The 27,211-nt window shown below is 45.7% G+C and overlaps 1 protein-coding gene across 1 annotated transcript in view; it reads right to left on the reverse strand.

Moving 5' to 3' along the window:
- RARB (retinoic acid receptor beta) overlaps window positions 1-27,211 on the reverse strand; it is a 138,850-nt gene that overhangs the window by 44,931 nt on the left and 66,708 nt on the right. Inside the window, exon 3 of the mRNA XM_054991350.1 lies at window positions 24,779-24,920. Coding sequence (XP_054847325.1) covers window positions 24,779-24,920 — 142 coding nt within the window. The remainder of the gene's footprint in view (window positions 1-24,778; window positions 24,921-27,211) is intronic.

A 27,211-nucleotide genomic window follows, 5' to 3' on the forward strand; every position in this document is an offset into this window, starting at 1 on the left:
GGGAGAACTGACCCCCCCCACCCAGGATATTCGGTCCTCCACCAGTCCCGAATAGGAGGTCGGGGGGGAGGGGTGGCAATCCTTGCCCGAGAGTCTTTCTCTTTCAGGCCGCTCCCTGCCCCTGAGATCTCTGGCATTGAATGTATAGGCCTGGTGTGGGTTGCCAAGGAGAGTTTGGCTATCTGTCTGGTGTACCAACCACCTAGCGCACCAGCAGATACCCTGTCACGCCTGCTAGAGGTGACAGCGGGGTGGGCCTTGATGTACTCCAGACTGATAGTGCTGGGGGACTTCAACATCCATGCTGATGATGCCTCTTCTGTGCAGGCTGTGGACCTGGTGTCTTCCATGGCAGCACTGGGACTCTCCCAATTTGTGTTGATCCCTACACATCTGGAAGTGGTAGAACCGGTGCCATGGTCAGACAACTCGGTCCTGAAGGCTCGGCTGGGGATACCACCACCCCTCGCAAGGGCAGTGAGCTGATTTATGCTCGCCTGTGGAGACTTATGGACCTGATTGGGTTCCAGAATGCTTTGCGGGATCCAGTGCTCCACGGCGGTTCGTTAGATGAGCTAGTGGAGGACTGGAAGTGTCGGCTCTCCGAAGCCATCAATGAAATCGCCCCCCATCGCCCTCTATGCCCCCATGCAAGATGGGCTCCCTGGTATACAGAGGAGCTCTGACAGAAGAAGCGGGAGCTAAGACGGCTTAAGCGAGTGTGGCAACGATCTCGGGATGAAGAAGCAAGATCATCTTATAGGACGTTCATGAAAGCCTATGAGGTGGCAGTGAAGGCTGTGAAGAAAGAGTTTTATGCAGCCTCCATTGCGTCAGCTAGCTCACACCTGGCAAAATTGTTTAATGTGGTTCGGTCATGGTCTCCTTGCCAGAGGGAAGCCGTCGAATTTTGAATTCGGATATTAGCTGTGAGGCTTTTGGGAGCTTTTTTGCTGATAAAATCTTGTCTCTCCACCGCGACTTGCCAGCCACAGTTGATTCAGTGAATGAGCTAGAGACCCCTTGGCCATCTTCGGGGCCGATATTTGATCATTTCAGCCCACTTTCTGGGGAGGAAATTGACAGGACCCTGCGATCAGTTAGGCCCACCACATGTCCTTTGGACCCATGCCCATCGTGGCTGGTAAAGGCCAGTGCCGAGGGGCTGGAGGCCATTGTTAACATATCCTTAGGCTCCAGGGTTTTTCCTGGGCCATTAAAGGAAGCCGTGGTGAGGTCTCTTTTAAAGAAACCATCGCTGGACCCCACTGACCTGGTCAATTACTGCCCGGGTGATTGAGCAGGCAGTGGTGGAACAGCTGCAGGACTTACTGAAGGATGTCTCAGCCCTAGACCCCTTCCAGTCCAGGTTCCGTCTGGGACATGGGACAGAGACATTGCTGGTCGCCCTCACAGATGATCTTCGTAGACATCTGGATTGAGGCGGCTCAACACTGCTGATATTATTGGATCTGTCGGCAGTGTTTGATACAGTCGATTACAATCTTCTGACACACCACCTCGCCGATGTGGGGATATGAGGGACTGACTTGCAGTGGCTTGTCTCTTTACTCCATGGTCGGGGACAGAGGGTGGCGTTTGGGGAGAAATTGTCATCCCGCCACGCTTTGGTGTGCGGGGTCCCACAGGGAGCAATATTCTTCCCATTATTATTTAACATCTATATGCGCCCCCTTGCCCAGTTGGTGCGAAGTTTCAGACTTTGGTGTCATCAATATGCAGATGACACCCAGTTGTATCTGTTGATGGATGGACGGCCTGGCTCAGCCCCAGATGTCCTGGAACATGCTTTTGCAGCCGTGACTAGCTGGTTGAAGCAGAGTCAGCTGAAACTGAACCCAATGAAGACAGAGGTCCTGTACTTGAGCCACGGGGGATTAGGTTCGGGACTCTGGCTCCTGGCCCTCGATGGGGCACCGTTAGTACCAGTTCCGAGGGTTAAGAGCCTGGGGGTGATCTTGGATGCCTCCCTGAAAATGGAGGCACAGGTCACAGCGGTTGTCAGGTCCTCTTTTTTCCATCTGCAGCAGACCAGGCAACTTGTCCCTTACCTGTCAACCCATGACTTAACTACAGTGAGCCAAGCAACCGTCATCTCTAGGCTAGATTACTGTAACTCGCTCTATGCGGGGCTGCCCTTGAACCTGACCCGAAGATTACAGCTGGTACAAAATGCAGTGGTGCATGTTATTACAAGAGTGCCAAATAAGGCGCATATAACACCATTCTTACGTGAGCTTCATTGGTTGCCAGTGGAGCACCGGATCAGATTCAAGGTTCTGGTATTGACCTATAAGGCCCTGTGCGGATTGGGACCAGCGTATTTATGGGACCGTCTCTCCCCATATATTCCCCAGAGGACACTCTGATCAGGGGACAAACAGCTGTTGGTAGTCCCTGGCCCCAAGGAGGCCCGCCTAGCCTCAACTACAGCCAGGGCCTTTTCGGTCCTGGCTCCCACCTGGTGGAACGCTCTGTCTGCTGAAATCAGGGCCTGGCAGGATCTACTATCTTTTCGCCAGGCCTGCAAGACAGAGCTGTTCCACCAGGCATATGGCTGAGGCTGGGCCTCCACCATCCTGGAAAAAAGGGGTGTATAAATCTTAATTCTCCCTGTGAAGGCTGCCCACCATCCTGTTTTAAATGTGTTATTTTTAATGAACATGAATTTTTAAGTGTATTTTTTATATGTTGTTATCCCCTGAGCCCGCTCGCGGGGAGGGCAAAATACAAATTTGAAATAAATAAAATAAGTAAAATAAGTAAGTTTCCAAATTGAAAATCAAGAGTAGATAAGTGTACATCGATAAATCCAGGTTCAAATAGGAAATGTTCCCGTTTTAACTGTTTAACATTGCTAGATATAAGAATATCATGTCATGACTATAAAACAGCAGCAAATGCCAGATATATTATTAAAGTCCTCGAAATAATATAATGTCCAACTGCCTTATATTTTCAGAAATAGATTGTATAGAAAAAGGAATTTTTAGTGGAACACATCAGTGGAACTCATCTTTAAAAAGTCTTCCCATTCAATTATTTTTACATTCCTTATGCTGTTAGGGACAGGAAGGTAGCAAGGTATAGCCTGATCTTGTCAGATCTTGGAAGCTAAGCAGAGTCAGTACTTGAATGGGCAACCACCAAGGAAGACTCTGCAGATGAAGGTGCAAGCAAACTACCTCTGCTTCTCATTTGCCTTGAAAGCTGCTTGCTGAGGATGCCATAAGTTGATTGTGACTTGATGGCACATAATACTGTTTAGACTTGATACATACACACTATTTGGGTCCACTCAACAAAATGTTACTTAAGATATCCATTGCTCTAATTCAGGTAGGCTTTGCTTTCAGCTCCAAGCCTCTCTGAGCACTTTTCCCAGCCATCACTGTTTATTCGGTAGAATGCCAGGTGGGGGGGTGCCTCAGCAAACTTGCATGCATGTGCTGCAGACATGACCTTGGCAGGTTAGTATCTACCTCCTGGTCCTCTCTGGTAAGAGGCCTGCTTCCCCCTCCATCCTCAGCATAGTTCTAGTTTGAGCGTTGGATATTCCCTGTGATCCACCAGACCAGCCACGGTAACTCAAAATGTCACTGAAAGTCACCCCCATACAACATGCATGGATGTTGCTTTTTTAGTTTTTTAAACACTTAACCCCCAATTTCCTCCAACTTTCTAGATTCTTCTACCAAACAAGTGGTTCTCTCAGGTTTGCCCAATTCTCAAATGGCCCGAATATGAAGATTTTTGCCCCATACACTGGGGCCAACATAACATTGGATATATGATACATTCTAGATGATCCCTTTCCCAAATGCCCATTATGGTCTCTACAGTGAACAGTCGGGGCTTTGGGAGTAGGTTTTCAATGCTAAGTCTGAATTGTGACCATACCAGGAAGAATTCCCTGTGGATGCTACCAAACTTTGGCATCCCTCCCAGTTTTTCAAGAGGTCACAGGTGCTAGATAGGTATCATCTGGAAGCAAAGTAAGGCCTTTGGGGAGAGGAAAACATTCTATAGCCAGGAATGAGCTTAGGAAGGAAGGATTCTTTAGTGTCTGGGTTTTTAAAATATTTTCAACACTTTATAAATACACAAAGATCATGTGTTTCTAATTGTTACCTGCCAGGAGCCTTCAGAGAGAAGTTTAGCTCCAAAGCTCAAATAAATAAAGCCATAAAACGGAAGCACAGTCTCAACATTCTTCAGTAAAGGAAGCCAAATGTAGTAGCAAACGTGCCGAAAGTCCCCGAACGTTCCCAGAACACATTTAAAATACTTAACATATGATTTGGTTCCTTTCCTTTAGGAGAATTCATATACAATTCACTTAAGTGAACATGAAGCAAACCCTGTACTTATGAGAGGTGCTGAACTTGGTAGAGTTGGCCAAAGTTCTTAAAAGCGGATCTACTTTCCAGAAAGAATAATAATTTTAATTATATTTAAACTCCAATGTTATTCACTCCTGCTCCAGAAAACCTCAAATCGTTGAAAATAAACATGCAATATAGAAAAGCTCATTTAGGTTGTGTTTCATTCTCATAAGGAGTTTTTGTGCTAACATTTTATTTGCTTGGAGCTGTGGGGAGAGTAGGTCAGTGTGTTTCCCTTGCATCATGTTTCTCTAACTCCAGGAAAACTGCCTGTAGTCGACTAGCCAAGCCTGTAATCCACAGTAAAAGCAAGTTTGCATTCAAGTTGCACTTTTTGCCAGAGGACATGAGGAATTTCATTTAGGTGTAACTTCCAAGTTTAGGCACGTGCCTCAAAAATGCAAAGAATCCCTTTACTGACAGTTAAGCAAATCCATTTGCGTGTCTGCAACATAAGAAATTTGTTACAGATCCAGACAGAATCCCAGAGATAATTTCATGCTCACAAGCCTTATGCATTGCCTGCAGGACTTTGAGATACAACTTTTAAAGTGTCAGTTTCAGAACCTTATTTATTTATTTACTAATTTATAGTCCATCTTTTTCACTGAGACGCAAGGTGGATTACATAGCATAAGAAAGTCACTATGATCTATGGCTGGGACATTCAATAAACAATGCAATAGAATACTGGGTCACAGAAAATATGAAAATAAATATAAGTATGATACAGAGCTAAAACAATGCTGAAACAAAACACAAGCAAGCAGAAATCTGACAGAGAACTAAATAATACAGAAACAAAGGATAAGCAACTGAACATGACATTAAACAATGCAGAAATATCCTAGTAGGAACATACTTACAGCAACCGACAGCACATAGTAGTATAGTCTACAGTCCCTATCCCCTTACCAAAGCATCTTTATGAACCATTTCATTACAGTACAATCCTCCTACTTTCGTAAAAAGTCCTCCTGAATAATTAAGTTTTGCATACTTTGCGGAAAGCCAGGAGAGTGGGAGCTTTCTTAACTCATGAAACAGGACTTTCTGTAAGGTGGGAGCCACAACAGTAAATGCATGTGTATGGCACATGTGTATGGAGTTGCAAAGTGACGAATGATTTATCATAAAGGTTTTATATGGAGATCGAATAACATGGGGGATAAGATTGTGGCCCGTGTACCCACAAGTTAATTCCTATACAAGACAGCTGGTCTTCAGCAGCAGCCTTTTGAATTCGTTCCATGCAGAATGATTTAAATGAAGGCACATCCCCTAATACCTACTTCTGCTTCCAAACGCCTCAACAGGATGGCTTGATCTACTGTCTTAAAGGCTGCAGACAGATCCTGAAGGAGCAACAAAGAACCACGGCCTTTGTCTATGTTCAGATGGAGGTCATCTATTAAAGCCACCAGAGCCATTTCTGTCCCATAGCCTGGGCTGAAACCAGACTGAAAAGGATCCAGAGCACACGACACGAGTTATCCAAGAAGACCTGGAGTTGGTCTGCTCCTGCTCTCTCTATCACTTTGCCTAGACAGGGCAGATTGGGGGATATGATAACTGGCCACATCATTTTTGTCCACAGATAGTTTTCAAGGTAGTGGGGGGATAACTGCCTCTCTGAGTGGCCGAGTGACTAATGGTCTTTTAAAACAAGGAACAGAGCAAAACAACTTTCTTTGTTGCAATTTTTACATTTTTTTTTACAAGAAGAAGGAAGATGCACAGAACACTGATTGCATTGGCAAGATATGAAAACAAGGCTAAGGGCTCAATCCAGTCCACCATAGGCACAACATCTTTCTTAGAGATATCCTCAGAGGGCACAGAAAGACACGTTTTTCTTCCTTGGCATACTACACAGTTTGTAAGGCTGCTGGGGGGAGGCCGACTGCATATCACATGCCCCATTTCAGTGAAATTGCACCTTTTATGCTACCACAACAAACCTTTCTTCATAGCACTTTCTTTAGAAACACAAATGCACAATATGCATTTGTCCGGGGTCTGCATCTCAGCCCCCAGACTTGCCAGGAGGGAGCAGTGGGAGGCAACTGGGAGGCAGTGGCCCTACCACCCCAGCCAGCAACCAGGTCCAGAACCTGCCCACTCCAGGGGAAAGGAGCGAAAGGCCAAAGCCTCAGAGGGCTGGAGGGAGCAGGGAGAGACCAGCCAGTCCCACCCTCCAGGGGGAAGAGAGGGGACTAAGCAGGCCAGAGGAAAAGAGCCAAGGCAGGGGGAATAGGGACCCAGCAGCAGCCCAAACAGAGCCCTTACCAGCTAAGGAGGAGAAGCAGCCACTACAGCCCAGAGCCACACCCTGGCTAGAGGACAGCAGCCTGCCTCAGGAGTTGCTAGGAGCCAAACCCCTCCAGGTGGAGCTGCCACAGGCATTCTGGGGGAGGAGATGGATAGCCCCGCCCAGCATCAATGAGCAGGCAGCCCAGAAGCTGGCCGCGGCAGCTCCTCACAAGCAAGGCCAAGCAAGCTCAGCAGCACAGAAGCTGGCTGGGGCAGCTCCTCGTGAGCAAGGCCAAGGAGACCTCAGCTGGGGATGGCTCACACTCAACCCCACCCTGCCAGCAAGGCAAAGAAGCCTAGAAGGGATTAGTGATAGGAGGGAAACACCTGAGGGAAGGCACAGCTGGGCCAAGTCAGGAGAGGGAACAAGCCTGGAAGGAGGGCGTGGTGGAGAAAGGAAACACTATAAAAGCTGGCTGGGAAGAGCTCTGGGGTGGTGGGTGTGAGTGAGGAGTGATGCAGTGCAGTGCAGTGCAGTGCAGTGCAGTGCAGTGCAGTGCAGTGCAGTGCAGTGCAGTGCAGTGCAGTGCAGTGCAGTGCAGTGCAGTGCAGTGCAGTGCAGTGCAGTGCAGTGCAGTGCAGTGCAGTGCAGTGCAGTGCAGTGCAGTGCAGTGCAGTGCAGTGCAGTGCAGTGCAGTGCAGTGCAGTGCAAGAGTGGAGGCTTGGAGGAGAGTTCTGGGAGGAGGAGATGATGGAGGACGCAGAGGGTAAGCAGACCACGTTGAGCAAGCCAGCGAGTGGATTGAGAGGGAATCAGGGTGATGTATACTGCCTCTCCTTCCACAGAGCAGGGTCCTGCAGCATCCCTGGTGCCCCTCTGATGTCAGGGCTGGCCCAGCTGGTGCCCCGCCCAGCGGTGGCAGCGACAAGCCCTGACATGGTCTATTTTCCTTCCCCCCCTGCCCCCCACACACATACACATTAAATGCAGGACAAGGTTTTCTTTCTGGGGCACATCCTGCATCTGCACTGGAGTAACATCTCACAAACAGTTGCTGGCTTAACCTGAAATGTGACGTTGTACCTTGCAGACCAGTGGAGTAATGCCTACAGATTCTGTAGGAAACTAGGGAAACACTTTAGAAAGAAGATGGAAGAGTTATGTATGTGACAACTCTTGAAACACAAAAGGCATAGCTAAGTGTTCCTTATTCTTTTTTAGGGGTCCCGTACTGTTGTGTATTGGGCTGAGTTAGGCCAAACAAGGCCTCTAAGGTAATTACTGTATTGAATGTTATGCACTGTTAGCGTCAGGTTATGTCAAGGTTCCTAACGCACTTCATTCTCATTGGTTACATTGCCTGCAATTAATCCTCATCGGGTACATTCATTTGCATCTTCATTGGTTACTTTATGGGGGCAGCAGCCATCGGTCCTCTCCAATAAAGACCAATCAGTGGCCTGCCTATCTTATACATTGTATATAGTTCATGCAAATGATGGTATTGTAAAGTACATGTTCCTATTGGTTACTGGCTAATCTTGGGGCGGGGTTTCTGTGTATATATTGAGGGCTTCTGTTCAGTTTGTGTGTTGTCATCTAGTGAGTAGTGTCTGCTGTTGTCTGTCTATTCTGGCTTGCAATAAAGAACCTTGTTTTGGCTTAAATTACTCTGGGCTGAAGTCATTCTGAGCTCCAGGCTCAGTACACAATACATACCTTCATGTGACTGTCTCTTCCTTTACACATTTCCTGTAGGACCTGGGCCGTTTCCAGACGGCTTACCTGCCTCTGGAACGTTGCGCCATCTTGCGGGGAAAACGCGAAATATCGTGTTTTCTCGCGCGAGATTTGTGCGATGTCGTGCAAAACTCGTGTGAGAAAACGCGATATTTTGCGTTTTCCCTGCAAGATGGCGCAACGTTCTGGAGGCAGGTAAGCCGTCTGGAAACGGCCCTGCTCTTGTGACTGACTTCAACTCAGCAAAGTTTCGACTTACGAATTTCCAATGCTGTCTGGCTTGGGCAAGCTGGCTGTTCTTTACATCGCCCTTTTTAATCTTCCCTTGCATAGTTAACAGGGAGCAACAACATACACGGCAAACCTTGTACTTAGTTCATCCATGCTCTAACAAGGTAGGAAAGTATCACACAGAAAGTTCTAGAGATCTGCAAAATCATTTCCCCCAAACTGCAAACTCCTTTGAGCTCTTTGGAGAGCAACTGCATGTTACTTTTATCCACGAGAACACATTGCCCTCTGGAAGAACTAAACAGCACATATTGGACATGTTTTAGAGTTTATACTGGAGGCAAGCTGAAACTATGTTATAATCATCTTAGCAGTTTCATCTTTAACATAATATCATTAATCAAAACACAGCAGAAATGCATATTTGGATCTGGCAAAGCAAGAAGAATTTATGTATGCAAACCCTGTTAACCTGTGCTGCGCACAAGATAGCGTTTATTCTGACAAAACGGATGCGGCCGAGCAGTGAAAGGCTCACCCCAGATGTGACACCTCAGAGAATGAAGCTCAGCGTAACTTCCAGCTGAGGACATGCAATCAATCTTTATATGAGCTTATTAGCTGCATCTCCCTTATGCTACTCTGTCCCAACAGAAAACAAAACACAAAGAAGCTGGAGCGGTAAGCAGAGCAATTCAGCTTCAAGTAAAAAAAATAAAAATCCGTTTCTCAGGGCTAGCCTTTCTGCTCCAATAAGTCTCATGGTTGTATTTGGGCATGCAGACACACAAAAATGATGCCAACCCTAAAAACAAACTGTTCCCCCATCCTCCACTGTCTACAGCTCGGAAGAGCAGCTCCAGCATTAACCCAGTCTTGCTTTGCAGAAGACACTGTCCTCTCCCCACTATCCTAAACTCTTCGTTCTGCTTTCCCACCTGCCACTAGAACCGACTCACCCCTTTCCTATTCTAGTTTGTGTGGAAGGCATTCAGGAAATTACCTCTTCATCTTCCTGCTACACTGTAAGGGGTAGGAGGAGCCCCATGGCGCAGAGTGGTAAGCTGCAATACTGCGGCCCAAGCTCTGCTCATGACCTGAGTTTAATTCTGGCGGAAGCTGGGTTCAGGTAACCCGGCTGAAGGTTGACTCAGCCTTCCATCCTTCCGAGGGTGGTAAAATGAGTACCCAGTTTCCTGGGGGTAAAGTGTAGATGACTGGGGAAGGCAATGGCAAACCACCCCATAAAAAGTCTGCCAAGAAAACTTCATGATGTGACGTCCCCCCATGGGTCAGTAATGACTCGGTGCTTGCACAGGGGACTACCTTTACCTTTACACTATAAGGGATCTTCTGTTTTGCCAAGAATTCCTCTATACGGTTCCACTTTCTTCTTACTGACTCAAAATTCTTCCTGCAACTTTACCGATTTTGTGAAGGGAGGCCAGGTAATGTTTATAACCTGCTAGTAGATAATTTTGGTGGTGAAGTTGAAGGCAAAAATCCTAACCTTTTTAAAAAAAATCTATTTAGGATACAAACAACACAAAGACAGGAAATCATATTGTAATTTACAATTAACAATAGAATCAATACAGGGAAAAGAACGTATGCTAGAGGATTCTGAAGGTTTAGCAAACCACAGTAATGACACTCAAGCTTTTCTCACAAGCAGCTTGCTCACTGGACCTCATGTGTTTGCGTGCAATGAGCAGAAGGGGCCTCATGGTCACAGCAGGGAGTTGGTTGAGCCATTGCGTGACACAGGCACACAGATTTATTATAACCATTTTATCAGCACTTCCCTTTTTCTTATTTAAAATAACTAACTATACAATAACAGTTGGAAAGCAAAGAAGGAAACTAAAAGTTTAGATCTCCACTTTTGCTTTTAAAAATGCATAAAGAAAATAGAAGATCAAAACTCCATCTGCAGCAAGTTTCATAAGCATGTTTTGTTCAAGGCACAATTTATGGGAAAAACTTAGGATGCATTGTGAAATATGCAAAACAGTAAAGAGTCCAGTAGCACCACTACTGCTAAAAGATGCTAATACAATGCTCTGCTGTACAATGAAGACACACACACACACATATAAACTGGGCACAATCTCTCCCTTTCCCTAGTGTGTGTTGGGAGGACAGAGAAGTGAAACTGGGCAGGCAAATGGCGCGGGCGGCCTCCCAGCCCCCCACGCTGCCTTTCGTCTGCCCTGCAGGATGGGGCAGCCGGCTTGCCACACGCCCCCTGTACTGCGGGGCAGGCAAAAGGCAGCGCGGGGGGCTGGGAGGCTGCCCGTGCCATTCACCTGCCCCACAGGACAGGGGAGTGTCCTTCGGGGCAGGCGAATGGCGCAGGCGGCTTCCCAGCCCTCCGCGCTGCCTCCGCTAACTCCGCAGCGCGCCAGGACACCCGGCTTGCCACGTGGGCGGCACGCTCCGCCCTGCGTGATGACATCATGGAAGTGACATCATCACGCCGCGCCGGGAGCACGAGCGCGCTGCGCGCATTCAAGAAAGGCCGGACTTGATTTGCCCTGGGCGCCAGCAACCCTAGATCCGGCCCTGGTTGACCTATATGAGCAGAGGCGCCCATTTTATACCATCCATGTCACCATGTGTGCGCACAGCTCCTGCTCAGTTTATTTATGTTCTTTCCATTCCCCCTTTCTCAGTGAGACTCAAGGTGGACAACAAAGTTGACTGAGGTGCCCAGTAATACACGGCCATTCACAACAGAACAAGGCCCTCTCACAGATCACATGATTACAACCATTGACTGGTGCTAAGTATTCCTGCATGCTGTGGTGTACTTGGCAGAGGAGTGAGTTGGCAAAAAAAGGGAAGATTCTGTTTAACTGCAGTGTGGTATCCCTCCTTCAGATGTCCATGTGCGGGGGGGAGAGGGAGGATCATATCCCCTTGTTAGTTCCTTTAACAGTTCCTTCAATGGTCTGAAATACTTTTCTGAAACAAAATGAGTTGCAAATGAATTCTTGGGCTATTAATCTGCCGTACATGACACAGGAGGGAAAGCTCATTAGATGAGCTGATGCAATTACTGCCATTACATAAGCATCTCCACTGAACATGAATTTCATTTTGTCATTAAATGTTTACTATAAATTTCTAGTTAAAATTAAAATTGGCAAGTGAAATGCTGGGCAAAATAGGACAGGAAGCAGAAGGATCAAAGAGGACTGAAAGGCCAAGATTTTAACACACTGATCAAAATCACACTACAATTACTCATCTGCTAAAGCATAAATAGCCCATTGGGTTGGATCTCAAGATAACCTTCTATGCATTTATTTATGGTTTTCTCTGTGGAGGTGCCTTGTCTTTGGAAGACCCCACCCCCAACACACACAAATTGTTCATCTTCTATTTGCCTGTTTGCTCCCAAATCTGTCCATCGGCTCTCTGCTTACAACATCATTCTCCACTCCGTTTTACCCTCAAAACCCCGTGAGGTAGGTAAGGCTGTCAATGGCTGCCCATGGTAGAGAGTTGGGATTCTAACCTGGGTCTCCCAGCTCCTTGCCCAATGCTCTAGCTACTACACACAATGCTGCCTCTCAATATCTATAGCCAAAGACATTTCATGAGAAGAGCTCTTTGGGTCCAGCTCATTTAAACATTATTAGAGATAGAGAGCTTTCTTTGTGATGATGGCTCATTGCTGGAAATTCTTTCTCTGAACAAGTTATTCATATGCTCTTTGCCTAACTAACACAGTCTTATTAGTTGTGGGTGCCAGGTGAAAACCATAGTGCTTATCGGGGATTTTTTCAACACTGTCGACCAGGGCTTTTTTTCAGGGGGAACGGCGTTCCGGAACCTCTTGAAAATGGTCACATGGCTGGTGGCCCCGCCCCCTGATCTCCAAACAGAGGGGAGCCAAGCAGTGTGGAGGGCAATCTAAACTCCCCTCTGTCTGGAGATCAGGGGGCGGGGCCACCAGCCATGTGACCATGTTCTCTGAGGGCACCCACTGAGTTCCAACACCTCTTTTCCCAGAAAAAAAGCCCTGCTGTCGACTTTTATTTAGGTTGGCTGATGGTATATCTTTTTCCAATCCTGGATATTATCATTGTATTTGTTTCATGTATTAACAGCTGGTTTTTATTATGTGTAACCTACTTTGCAAGTTTCAGTTAAAGAGAATATAATTTTAAACAAATAAATAAATGCATGAGATTGGGAGGCCATGTATTACCAGATATTTTGTCAAATATTGGGGAAAGGAGGAAGTAATAGGGAGACTAGTACATTTCCAGTATGTGATTCATTCATACTTAATTACTGTTTTCCTCACACACTGCAAACACAAACATTGCCTGTTGAACTACTGCCTCTTAGGAAACTCTTGAAGTTACATGAACCCTGCAAAGACAGGGGGAAAAGAGACACTGCTACCTTCTGCACACAAGCAAACATCTTATATTTGGAATTGGAGTGGCTGTTTTTGAGACATGCTTTAAAAGGAACACCAGGAGAAAAGCTGTATATAGATATTTTAAAATGAATTCTATCATGAAAATTGCTAGATCAAAGCCAGATCTACAATATCCACATCCAGTCCAAGTTATGAAGTATGGACTGGACATAAAGCAGAAGAAAATCCAAAACCGTATATACCATCTACCATGGCTCATTAGCGCTTCAAGGGAAAAAAACTCACAGTAAAAAGGGCCATAAAACCTCTGGATATCTGCGAAGAAAATAATTATTCAGCTGCAAATCTCTGATATTAACTGCATTTCAAAGTAAATCACTGAAGAATAAAATAAATGGGATCAGGTCCTCTTTTGAGAGTGTACGATACTCACCTATCTTTAAAATCTTATTAGCTGCAGGGACTGTACACAGAGAGGTATCTATCTACTGACACTGCCTCAAAGGGTAGAATTTGGCCTCAGGGATTATGTGCACCTTGTTGTGCTGTTTCAAAGGCAGCCTCACAATTAAACAGTAATGGATATTCAGAGAATTACACACAGTTCAAGTTGGGCACCCTTTCTTTCTTTGGCCTCTGGAGCAGGCAATTGGGTTGCTATTTGCACATGTCCACCATGATTGACTTTTCCATTTGGGGGGTGGTTAAACAGCATCGGTCAGTTTTTCTGTTCTGCCCTAGGAGTAGCTTTTTGCCTTTTGAGCATAGCACTGAAAGAGGCAATGAGCTCACAGTCAATCAGGTACTTGAGGAGTAGAAAAGAGCAAGAGTCCAGTAGCATCTATAAGACTATAACAAAATTTGTGGTAGGGTAAGCTTTTGTGAGTCACAACTCACTTCTTCAGAAACCTATCTGAAGTCTAATCCTTGAGCTTGGCATGGCTGGGGGAAGCCAAATCCCAAGAAATGAAATAATGTTTCTTAAACCACCGGAGAGTCTTAAATTGTAAAGAAATGGCTCTGTGCAAGCAATCATCAGATCTTGGAGGAGGTGGACCCCTCTTCTAAATGATAGAAGAGCCCAGGTTTGACTTTAAGTGTGAATAGCAGTTTAGCTGCTTGCAAAGACAGAGAAGTGACAGGATATTTTTCTCCAGGCCTGTTGGCAATAGGGTTACTCCCAGGGATTTGCCCCCTTATCCACCGATCACTGAGCGATCGGCGGGAGGGGGCAAACTCCCGGAGCGTGCCCACCACTGGCACGCACCCCCACCCCTCGTGCTGGCCACAGGAGCATCCCTGCGCTCCAATTTAGCCCCAAACCACTTGGCGTGGTGATGTCACTTCCGGAAGTGATGTCATCATGCCGCCACCAGCTGATGCGTGCGTGTGAGAGTAAGTTTCAGGCCCCTATCCTCCCGATGAGAGGATAGAGGGACCTGGCAACCCTAGTTGGCAATCCTAACTGTAGGAAGTGTGCAACAAAACGAGGCTAAAGAATTTATTTTTAACAAAAACTGAGAATTCAGAGGAGGTAGCAGATTGTGTCAAAATCTTTTCAAAATTATTGCACTATAATGATCTAGTTGTTTTTTTTTTTAGTTTAAAAGAAGCCATCCAGCGGGAGTGGGAGTCAGGAATGTTGGCTGTGGAGAGATGAGGCAAAGACAGTGCAGCCAATATGGGCAGGACCTTAAAAATGTGCACCTTCTCATCCATACAGTGTGCTTTGACTGCAAGCTTTCCCCAAAACACTGAACAGGAAAAATTTGGTACAGGAAAGATTTATTAAAGCACAGGAAAACCTGAAAAGTGGATGATTTGAGGTGAATATCACATGGATGCTAAAATTCCACCACCACTCTTGTTTGGATGCCAAACCAGAGCAAAACCTCAGCGTGGAAGAATGCGTTCTAAGTTCTGGGGTAAACGCACCTGTTTAGATTTTTCCTTCCTGTTCTAATTATAGATCCAGAGGAGTTAGCCTCTGGATCTAGGAGTTAGCCTCCAGAGGAGTTAGTTCTAATTATAGTGACCTACTGGAACAAATTATCAGAGAATGGAAGGTTCTTTTTCACTTACCGTGAATCTTCCTTTCTCTGTGGTCCGAGAGTGGGGCAGTCAGTCCTGACTCTTGGGGTAGCTCCTCCTCCTTCCAAGCAGGGTCGGACAAACTTGCGATCCTAGGGGGAGGGGCTCCCCTCGGCTCTCCAGTTCGTTTTCAAGCCCAGAACACCCCTCCAAATTCTGCACCTGTCAATAACTGAACTCACAAGTAACATACACCCAACAAAAACAAACAGAAACAGGAACAAACGAACTCGAACAAGTTCTAACTTCCTTCTCCATATCATCTAGTTAGCATAAATCATTAGTGTCTGTATACAGTGTCTCAGGGTGGGATTTGGACTGCCCCACTCTCGGACCACAGAGAAAGGAAGATTCACGGTAAGTGAAAAAGAACCTTCCATTCTCCTGTGGTCCTGAGAGTGGGGCAGTCAGTCCTGACTCTTGGGATATATATCTAGCAGTGAATCCCTGGGTGGGAGCTATCCTGTGTTTACAGCACGTGTTGCAATACCCGTCTCCCAAAGGCGGCCTCCGCCGATGCCAACTGATCTACTCTGTAATGCCTAGTGAATGTGTGAACCGATTTCCATGTTGCCGCTCTGCAAATCCTTTCCAAAGAAGGGAAAGACCTATAAGCCGCAGAAGTAGCCGCCCCCCTTAATGAGTGAGCTGTGATCCCTATTGGCAATTCCACCTTCCTATTTCTGTAAGCTAAGACTATACATTCCTTAATCCATCTACTCAACGTGGAAGTTGATACTCCTTGTCCCAATGAGTAGTTCCTAAAAGATATAAACAGACTCTCTACCTTCCGGATATGTCTGGTTCTATCTATGTAGAAACTCAGCGCTCTCCTGACATCTAACTTGTGCCATTCTTTTTCCCTATCATGTTTCGGATTAACACAGAAGGAAGGCAAAACTATGTCCTCCTCCCTGTGGAAAAGAGAATTTACTTTTGGGATGAAAGCAGGGTCTAATCTGAGCACTACCTTATCGTTATGGAAGGTACACAAGTCTTTATTCACTGAGAGTGCCCTAATCTCTGACACCCTTCTAGCCGACGTTATCCCTACTAGGAATACTGTTTTTAGAGTTAGTAACTTAAGGGAACAAGTAGCCATAGGCTCAAACGGTTCCTTCGTAAGAGCAGTCAGAACCAAATTAAGGTTCCACGTCGGGAATCTATGAACTTGCGGTGGATTCAGCAGCATTGCGCCCCTCAAAAATCTTTTAATATGTGGGTGCTTTGTGAGCGAAGTTCCTCTTTTCAATCCCAGTACTGCCGACAATGCTGCCACCTGTCTTTTCAACGTGCTCGTGCTGAGCCCCTTCTCCAGCCCTTCTTGTAAGAACAGCAAAATTTTCTTGACAGAAGCCTTTCTCGGATCCAGAGTCCTCTCCATACACCAGGAATGGAACTCTTGCCACGTATTATTATAGATCCTGTTCGTTGAGCTTTTTCTCGAGGCCAACATCGTAGAGATGACCTTCTCATCATATCCTAGATCCATCAATTGACTGCGCTCAACTTCCAGGCTGCCAGATTTAGCGTTTCCAGGTTTGGATGGTATATTCCTTCTTGGGTCAGCAGGTCTTTCTTGTATGGAAGCCTCCATGGTTCGTACTGCGACAGTCTCTTGAGTTCCTGGAACCATGGTCTCCTGGGCCAGAACGGAGCAATTAGGATCACTTCTGCTCGCTGTTCTACGACCTTTTGAATTACCCTGTGTATGATCCTCAATGGAGGAAACGCATACAGGAGACATTTTGGCCAGTCCATATTTAGCGCATCTGTTCCCTCTGCGTGTTGTTCCTTCTGTCTCGAAAAGAATCTCGGAAGTTGAGTGTTCCGAGCCCGTGCAAAAAGATCCACTTTCGGCGTCCCTAACCTCACGCATATCTGGGCGAAGACCAGAGGGTCCAGCCTCCATTCGGCCTGGTCTATCAGGTTCCTGCTCAGCCAGTCCGCCAGATGGTTCTGTTGGCCCGCCACGTGTACCGCTTTTAGGGACTTTAAGTTTACCTCTGCCCAAGTGAAGATCTCCTCCGCCTCCGCATTCAGAGCTTTGAACCTGGTGCCTCCCTGTTTGTTTATGTAGGCTTTCGCCGTCATATTGTCCATTTGTACTAGAACATGATGGTCTTCTAAAGAGTTCTTTAACCCTTTTAGACCATTTTTTATGGCCCTTAGTTCGAGCAGATTTATGCTGAAGTGTCTTTCCGACTTGTTCCACAGACCTTGAATCATTCTGTCCTGTAAGTGTGCCCCCCAACCTGTCAGACTTGCATCCGTGGTTAGTACCAGTCTTTTTGGTTCTCTGAGTGGTACACCCTCTATGAATCTTGTCGGATTTGTCCACCACTCCATCCTTTCCGTCAGCGCCTCCGGAACCTCTACTACCATCTCCCTTCTGGTCATTATTATCCGTTGATATGGGCGAAGGAAGCGTTGCAGAGGACGTGTGTGAAATCGTGACCACTGTAGTGTCTCTTGGCATGACCCCATCATTCCCAGAAGCTTTGCCAACGTCATCACCTCCACCTGTCTGTTCCTCTGAACTTCCTGGACCAGCTCTATTATTTTCTGCTGTCTCTCCAATGACACGAAGGCTCTGTCTTTTATCGTGTCCACAATAACTCCCAAGTGGGTAATAATCTGTGTAGGTGTCAGAGTGCTTTTCTGCTTGTTGACAACAAATCCGTGTCTTTCCAGGCAGTCTATCGTAACCTTCACTGCTGAGTGAGTCGCTCGCATGGATGAGGATTTTATTAGGATGTCGTCGAGGTATGGGCACAGGGCTATTCCTTGGGTTCTGAGGAAGGCTATTAGAGTCACTAAGACCTTGGTAAACACTCTCGGAGAAGATTTCAGACCGAAAGGCAGGGCCCTGTATTGATAGTGATTCCCATCGTAGGCGAAGCGGAGATATTTCCTGTGGGATTCTCGAATAGGGATATGCAAATAGGCCTCCGACAGATCTATGGATGCGAGAAAGTCTCCCTTTTGGATGGTCTGTATGGTTGATTTCATTGTCTCCATTTTGAACTTGCGTGACTTCACATGACGATTCAGCCATTTGAGGTCCAGAATAGCTCGAATATCCCCATTCTTCTTCGGAACGATGAAAAACACTGAATACACTCCCTGCCTCTGCTGTTTTACTGGCACCGGTTCTATGGCCCGTATTTCCAACAGATGTTGGATGGCTTCTCTCACTTTGAGATGTTTATGTATGAGAGTGTCCCGTGGCAACTGGATGAAACGTCGTCGCGGAATCTTGTCGAACTCCAAAGAACTCCAAAGCCCTTGGATACTATGTCTAGCACCCATCTGTCTGAGATCGTTTGCTTCCATTGATCGGAGAAATGCTGTAGGCGTCCCCCGATTTGCTTGACCATCGGCCGATAGTCACGCTTGACCACCTTTCTTTTGGCCCTTTGTCTGTGTGGCCGATTTTCTGAAGGTGAATGGCCGCCGGTCACTTCCTTGTCTAGATTGCCAACGACTTCTAAAGGTTCTGTCAGGACCCTGTCTTGAGAACCTTTTGCTATCCCGAAAGGGCTGTCGACCTTTATACTTCGTGTCTTTTTTCCTGGACGGTAGAACCTTCTTCTTTTCAGTATCTTCCACCAGATACCTCTCCAAGGCCTCTCCAAAGAGCTTACTCCCCGAGAAGGGAATGGCTGCTACTCTACTGCGCGCTTGTGGGTCTACATCCCAATTTCTAAGCCATGTGTTACGCCGGGCGGTGACGTTAAAATCCATGGCTCTGGACGACATTTGGAAGGCATCCAATGTGGCATCTGCCGCAAAGGCCGAAGTAAGAGCAATCTTCTTCGCTTCGTTTTTAATGTCCTTGGGAACCTCGCTCCCTGCGGCAGCCAGATCTGAGGCCCAGGTGTATGCTGCTCTAGCAAAAAGTGATGCTGTAGCTGAGGCTCTCAGTGCTGCTGAAGAAGCTTCATAGTTTCTGCGTAGAGCTTGCTCTATCTTTTTGTCTGATGGGTCCCTTGGCACTCCCTCTGCGTCCATTGGTAGAATCGATGATGTAGCAAGAACCGATACAGGATCATCCACAACAGGCAACCTGACCTGTTTTGCCGAATCAGGAGTCAGAGAGTAAAACTTATTGAAGGCAGAGTGATATGTTTTGGGTTTTGCAGGATTATCCCATTCAGCCTTGAGAATGCTGTGAAAAGCAGCCGGGAGTGGCACCCCTGACTGTTTGGGCCCCATTTTAGGAAGTGCCCTTTCTAAGCCTTGAGGATATAATTGTCCAGAATCTTGGGACCCTGAAGGGGTCTGAGAAATCTCCAGTGTCCTGAGGACCTTAGCCAGTAATTTATTGTACACTTCTTGAGGGAAAAGCCTAGTCTGCAGTTGGCCTACATCTTCCTCCTCTTCATCTGAAAGCTCTCCCTCCTCGCTCTGTGAGGATTGTCCATGTAAGTCTGAACCTGAAGGGGAATCCTCCGACTCACTGGAGTCTCCCCCTAGCCAACTCTCCACCTTCTTTCTCTTTGATTTAGTGGTCACGGATTGCTTGGCCTGTCTCTTCCTATCTTGGATCGAATATCCTGCCTTCTCTTTACCTGGGCTCACAGCCTGCTTTTTAAGGTCTTTAACAGCCCCATCCAAACCTTTCTTTATTTCTGCCCTAATCCATGCCAATATATTGGCCTTAGCTTCCTGGCCAGAAAGGTCAGGTTCTGCCTCTGGGGTCCCCCTCTGGGTTAAGTAGGGTGATAAAGGGGAGCTGGGTGACTCCCTACCACTGAGGATTGTCTCCACCGTCCTTCCCTCAGTCGCGTTCGCCTCCGCCGCCATTCCCGCCAAAAACTTCCCTGTATAGAAAAAGGGAAAATGCCAGTTGTGGGGACACACTGAACCCAGCAACCCCCTACAGGGCCTGCTTAGAGTTGCTCCAGAGCCCCAACCGGCAGGCGGGAAGCACCCCCTCCTCGGAAAAACGCTCTTATCCTTGATCTGGCGTTTCGGCGCGAATTGGGGCTCTGCCGCTCTTTTTCTCCTGCTGTTGTTGCCGCGGCTTTTCTGTCGCAGCTTTCCTAGCCGCGGCTGCGCCGATCGCGACTCTTCGCGCCAAAAAGAAAAGAGCTGCAGCCTTGTTTTCTGCAGCGGCAGGCTTTTTTCTAAATCTTCGTCTTAGCCCCTGCAGAAGCCGGGTTCCCGCTCCTGGGAAAAACGTCGGCTCTGCTGCTCGCTGCCAAACGTGCCACCAGATTCGGGAGGGGGGTGGGGTTGGAGGAACAAGTCCTTCCTTTACCCCTGCGAGCCAGCGCCGTCCACTTTCTCTTTCTTCTTTCCTAGGATCGTTGCTCCAGAGAGCAATGAAGTTTGCGTCCCCGCAGAAGCAGGGCCGGAAAAAACTGGAGAGCCGAGGGGAGCCCCTCCCCCTAGGATCGCAAGTTTGTCCGACCCTGCTTGGAAGGAGGAGGAGCTACCCCAAGAGTCAGGACTGACTGCCCCACTCTCAGAGGACCACAGGAGAAAAGGCTGAACAGTAGGCAAAGAGCATGAGTCTCACTGATGTGGCAGTGGTGGTGGGGGACGATCCCCAAACATGGTGTGGAAGTACGTGGGATGGCTCATAGTTTATTTTCTTGACCAAGGCAGTAACTGGCCACATATGAAGAACATGTTGGCTTTTAATGATAACATCTGAGGGATCTCATCTAAAAGATTTAGAGCCCATTTATATCTGATGGTCAGTTTGACCTGCAATATGTTCACAGTATGAATAAATGTTACATGAAATAGGAAAGCAGAGAAATATAAGGTGAACTTCAGAGCCAATCTTTTGTGTGTTGTACTGGGTAAAAAATCATTTTCTGCAAGCTTTCCAAAAAAGCTTTGTAGTATCTCTCTCCTGTATGAGGAACACAGTTCGTATTGTACTCAAGAATAAAAATAAAAGTTTTTTTTAAAATCCCTCAGCTTATCCACTTCACAAATTGACTGCAACAGGTGTCTTTATAGCTCTTTCTGGACCACTTTCTTATGTTATATTGCAACATTAGTAACTCCAACCAAAAACAAAAGATGCTTTTAAGATGCAGCCCAATTTGATTTTTATTGGTCTAGGTGGAATGGATGGGACTAAATAAATGGAGAAACGTTTTAAGCTGCACATTTGATAGTAATAACAGATGCTCCTTTGCCCTTATTGCACCTGCTAGATATTGATACCTTTACTTTTATGAGTCTCCTTCTCTGCCACTGAAAAATTATCAGCTGAATATTTTATATGGACTCTAACCTGACACAGACACAATTCCAAATTCTACTGTGAGATTGCTACAGTGCAGTAACAAGACCATTTATACAAGCAGTTGCTGTTCTTTCTGGCTCCTGCACAAGCAAAGTCTGTCATACATTTCTTAATGCAGGTGCAAGAAAGATCTTATTACACACAGGGCATCTTGCTTTTCAGACTCCTTCTGCAGTTTGTAAACACAAGACAAGCTTTACAATCTGTTTTGTTTTCACATCTAAAGCTTACAGTACGGTATTCTAACCGTGGAGTTTCAACTAATTGAAGCAACACAGATGCTTAGATTAGTTATCTGGTGTATGTTACAGTTTGGTTAGAAAACTCACCTCTTACCATCAACAGAGGAATGGAAACCTAACAGAATACATTCCAGAGCAAAAGTAAGATACGATTTCTTACAAAATCTTCTTGCATCTAACCTATTGCCAGGTATAAGAGGTATGCATGACTTTGTTAGGAAAACTACGATGTTCACAAATGAACAGTGCAAACAGGGATGCCCCTTGCTAGGCATCTGCATACTTACTCAGGTGTTCACCATTACATAAGGGCCAAACTACAAGAGGCAGAGGCCACGGGTCCATCCCACGGCCACTGACTCTATTTTAAAAGGAATTGTACTTCTTTAAAAATTGCCATGTGGCTCCAATCTAGATTGTACATGCAGTGGGGTAGCCCCAGGAGCACTTGTTACCCCCTACCCCCGCTGTGTCTTTTCAGGTGCTAAAACTGGACCCCCCCTTGCTGATTCAGCAGCTGAAAAGGAATGGGAGGGGCAAGAGCTCCCGGAGCCACCACACTGCATATGTAATCTAGATCAGGGCCAGTGGTGAATTTTAAAGAAATACTACTGCTTTTAAAATGACGACATTGGCCATGGGAGGGACCCACGGGTGTTGTTATTTGTAGTTAGGCTCTAACGCTAGGTTTGAGAAAGAAGACAGGGAACGTGCACGGTGACTGCAATTCTGACAGCACCTCCAGAAAGTTATCCCCGCTGAATACCGTGAGACTTCCTTTCAAGTAGATTTGCTTAGGACTGCTCATGGCATTATCTGAATCTGATTTCACTGAGGTATTCAAGGCTATCTGGAGAAACCTTCAGCAATTCCCTCCAGTCCAAGTTATTCTGCCACTCTTCTTAACCCTTTGTCAGTATTTATTTAAAAACCCATCTGCTTGCTCACCAATTTTCACTAATAGACATCTCTTTCCAGCAATGTCTTCTTCTATTTGGATTCTGAACATGCCCACCGATCTCACTATCTCATCCCTGTACACTGATGTCTTACTTAGCTTACCTTCAAATGCCTGTTTATTATCAGTGTATTTATCTGTCACACAGGAACCTGAACACTATTCTTTAAAGCTTCAGCTTATGAAATTCAGTCGTGTGTTTGTGCAACACACTAGAACTACAGATCCGTAGCTGGATATGATCAAGGAAGTCATAGAAAATGCCTTTGCACACAGAAACAAGGCTAGACAAAGGGAGTCTAGCGGCCTAGAATAGACAACCATGGAGAGGAGTAACAGAGGAATAACACAGCTGTATGGCCTCATGTAGATTAAAAGAGTCTCGTATCAATATAAAAGTACTAAGGCCCAGGTGCAGAGAGTGTCTGAGAATGGCAGGAATGTTTAACTTCACAGAAGTCAAAAGCAGAATTCAAGGATAGGTGTATTGGTGGAGAGCCAAAAGATATACATACCTATGAGAAACTTGTAACCCAAATTTTACATAGTCTTTGTTAAGAAAAGAGGTAGCAAGAATGAATTAAATATTTGTATATATTTTAAGAAGATGTTTCAAATAGGAATAACCTTGTCTTGTGTTTGAAGTTATAAGATAATTAGTTAGCCAAGAATGTGCACCCCTTTGAAGTGGTACAGAAAGCTATTGTTAGGAGAATGTTCTAAAACCCTAAAAATATGACAAGCTGAATTGATTGGGAGTTTCTTCCAGAAGGATTCCATGCCTATGACCTTCTTATCTTTGGGTAAGATGATTTTTGGACTCAAATAATCACTCTCCTTTAATGATCTATGTAGCTATTATAATGGTATGATTTTCTGTTGATTGAGCTGAAGTTTAGAATGCTAAATAATCATGTTGTGATAATAAAGGCTTAGAATGGAAGCAGAGATCCTGTAATTGTATCACTTGTGTATTATACCTGGTAACGAACCTAAAATGTGACCTATGGTGTACCTCTTGCCAGGAGTTAAACAATTTGATATAGGAAAGCTAACTAGATGCTCATGGCTTCTTAAGTGCACACCGATATCTGAATCAGGCCTGACCAGAGTCATTCAGAACAATACTCTGCAGATCAATATCTAGATCAATATCTCAGTCCTAGCTTGTAAACAGAAAGAACAGCAGTCACAAAAAGTGGGAACCAGAATGTCTGAAAGACTGCACAGTGCACAACTGATGCTAAGATGTGGCTCTCAAAAGCTCATACTTGACCACAAATTTTGTTAGTCTTATAGGTACTACTGGACTCTTGCTCTTTTCTATTGTTAAGAACTTCTGACAGGCAATTCTGATTGACAATAGTTGCTGAGCATCTCACAGGTTTCCAGCACATCTGAGATGTGAGGGCTCAAACCTGCATGAGCTACAACACGTCTACGTGAATACACTCTTATGTCAGCGGTCTTCAACCAGGAGATCCCACCTGCAGAGTCTCGAGCCCATCTCGCACCACCATTTCTTCTGCTACTTTTTGGAAAGACTTCCTGCTACTATGCATACGTAGAAAGCAAATCACCATGCCTCCTATGACTACCTTTGCACATAAGCTGAGACAAACAGGAAAACAGTGAGACAAGGTCACACAGCAGATGACTCATCAAAGCTTTCTTTCCTGCCCTAGCCTGGCCAACGGATCCACACCCATGTCACTTGGTCCACCAGGGCTCTATATATATGCAAAACTCTCCTTGGCCTTTTCTGTCTTTCCCCAGTCTGCCCTGCCCCAGTCACCCCTACTCCCATCTGTCTGTCTCCCAATGCCCAGTGTGTGCTTCTGAAGTGGAACGCCTCCTCCAACAGTGTGGTCATGACGACTCTGGCTCCTCTTCCTGTTATTTGGCCCTAACGTCACTTAATTTCCTGTCATATGCTTGCAATTCAATAGATCTCATACCGCCATCAAGGGAGAGGAGTGTTAAAGGGCAAGTCCTGGCTGGTTGAAGAACATTGCTCTACAGGATATAAAAAGACCTTATATGCGAATACATAAAAGAGCTATTCAATTGTTAGAAAACAGTCATGTTTAACATATTATTTTTGACAAGGTAGGCCACGTTCCCACCCCCACCCCTATACGTATATATTGAAAAGCTACTGAGATAGTTAAAAACCACCAACTCACATTCTTTGGACATTCCCACTTCAAAGCACTTCTGTAGTCTGCAGTACTGGCAGCGGTTCCTAGTGACTTTATTAATAACACAGTTCTTATCTCGGTGACATGTGTAAACCATGTTCTTCTGAATGCTTCTGCGGAAAAAACCCTGCAATCAAGCAGAAGAAAAGGAATGAAACGAAACCTCTCATCACATTGCCAGCTGTGATTGAAAGAGATGCAACATTATGACTAGGTTTTGATAACCTTCAAGCCGTTATAAAATATTCAACATCTGATACTTCTTTGCAGCACAGGAAATAAGAGTTTAACTAAAAAAATAAACTCTGTAGTTTTCCAGCAGGGTAAAGACATCCAATACACAAAAAAAAGCATCCAGAAAATACAGGACAAACCCAGCTTCATACATATAATTGGGGAAGGCTGTGCAGTGGCAGGATGAAAGTACTTTGTTTGTTTGTTTGTTTGTTTGTTTGTTTGTTTGTTTGTTTGTTTCTCCTGTTGCCTGTTCAGGAATCTGCCTGAGGTGGCTTATAAAATAAAAAAGATTATAAAAACAAAACATTAAAAGGTATTAATTAAATTCCAGCTTTAAAAAATGCAGCTCAGAATAAAAACAGACCACAAACAGCTTAAAATAACAGTTTCCAAGCTAAAACAGTGTTTTAAAAATCAACCCTTGAGTAAACAGTCGCTTCTTGGCCTGGTGACTAAAAGAAAACAATGTAGCTGGCAAGCAAACCTCAAGGGAAATGGCATTCCTAAGTAAGGCGCCACTACTGAAAAAGCCCTGCCTCTGGTTGCCACCTGCCCCGAGTCTGAAGGTGGGGGCACAGAGATCAGAGCCTGTGAGGCAGATCTTTCCTGAGAGGGTGGACAATATGGGAGGGGGTGCTCCTTCAGGTACCCTGGCTCTAAGCCATTTAGTGCTTTAATGGTAAGAACCAGCATTTTGAATTGTGCCGAAAACAAATGAGCAGCCAGTACAGTAGGAGCTCTTTTAGCTGAGAGTTGAACCTGGGTCTAATACACTATGGCTGATCACAAGGATGCCTTTCCCAATGCCAACGCCTCCATGTGATCCGTCATCCACATGGAAAGACCATATCATACTCTTAAATGTTCAGTGGAAACAGGAACATGGCTCTTTCATCAGCTTTTTGTAGTGCCATGCCAGATTAATGCCAGATTAACTAACTATAGTTAAAATGAAGCATAGTTGTGTGTGAGCCAATCTATCAGGAAGGGCATCTGAATGTTGAGTCTGAATAAGTTAAAACTAGGGTTGCCAGCCTCCAGGTAGTGGCCTGGAATTATAACTGGTCTCCAGGCTACAGAGATCAGTTCACCTGGAGAAAATGACAACTTGGGGGGGGGGGGGTTAGAACCTATGGAATTATACCATGCCAAGGTCTTTTCCCTCCCCAAACCCCTCTTTCTCCAGGTTTCTCCAGGTTTCACCCCCCCCCCAGATCTCCAGGAATTTCCCAACTTGGAGCTGGCAACCCTAGTTAAAACCCCTGCATCTACATTTTAAGGAATTTGAAATCTTCCCTGTGTTGGTCCCATGCTTAGTCAATTAAGGTCTAATTTTGATCTTTTAAGAACTGCAGAATAGTTGCAGGATAAAACACACACACACACACACACACACACACACAAATAAAAGTGTAGATTGCCAGATCTCTCTTGACCGGGAAATTCTTTTTCAAAATAATTTCTAGTTCTTCATGCCTTTTTAATGGCACCAAGTAAAAACTATAGCTTGGATTCAAAGAAGCGTGGTTGGAGCTCTGCTTGTGCAACTGGACTTCCAGAAATTGGAGACCTTCTCCCTCATTCAAAAAGTAGTATCTTGGGCTCAAAGAAAAGTCTCTCAGTTCAACTAGACTTCTCAGTTGCCCACCAATGGCAGGCAATCTCCGGGGGAGGGGGGTTGCCCCATTAACCACTGGATGTGGCAAGCCCTCCAGAGATCACCTGCCACTGGCAGGCAACCCAGGAAAACACTCACTGCATGAACTTCCTGAAGTGACATCATCACACAGGCTGTGGATGTGCTCCTGTGCTTTGCTAGGGCCAGTTTGGGCCCCAAATGGGCTGAATTAGCCCTGCACAAAGTGCAGGAGCATACCTATGGCCAGTGTGATGTCACTTCCTTGAAGTGATGTCATCATGCAAGCATCATGCATCATGCAGAAGGCACAAGGTAAGTGCCATGTCCCTCCCTCCCACCAGGAGGGTAAGGGAACCTGGCAACCCTAATTCAAACCCATGTTGTTGTTGGTATCACAGAGAAACAAAACAACAATATATTTTTTAAAAATGTGCCACCCAATCCACAGAACATGGGAAACCAAACCCACAATATAATCATTACGAGAAGGATATTGTAGCCACTTGACTTTCATTTATAGGTCACCTGTCTGACAGTTATCC

The sequence above is a fragment of the Eublepharis macularius genome, chromosome 11 (assembly GCF_028583425.1).
Source record: "Eublepharis macularius isolate TG4126 chromosome 11, MPM_Emac_v1.0, whole genome shotgun sequence".
Taxonomy (NCBI): Eukaryota; Metazoa; Chordata; class Lepidosauria; order Squamata; family Eublepharidae; genus Eublepharis; species Eublepharis macularius.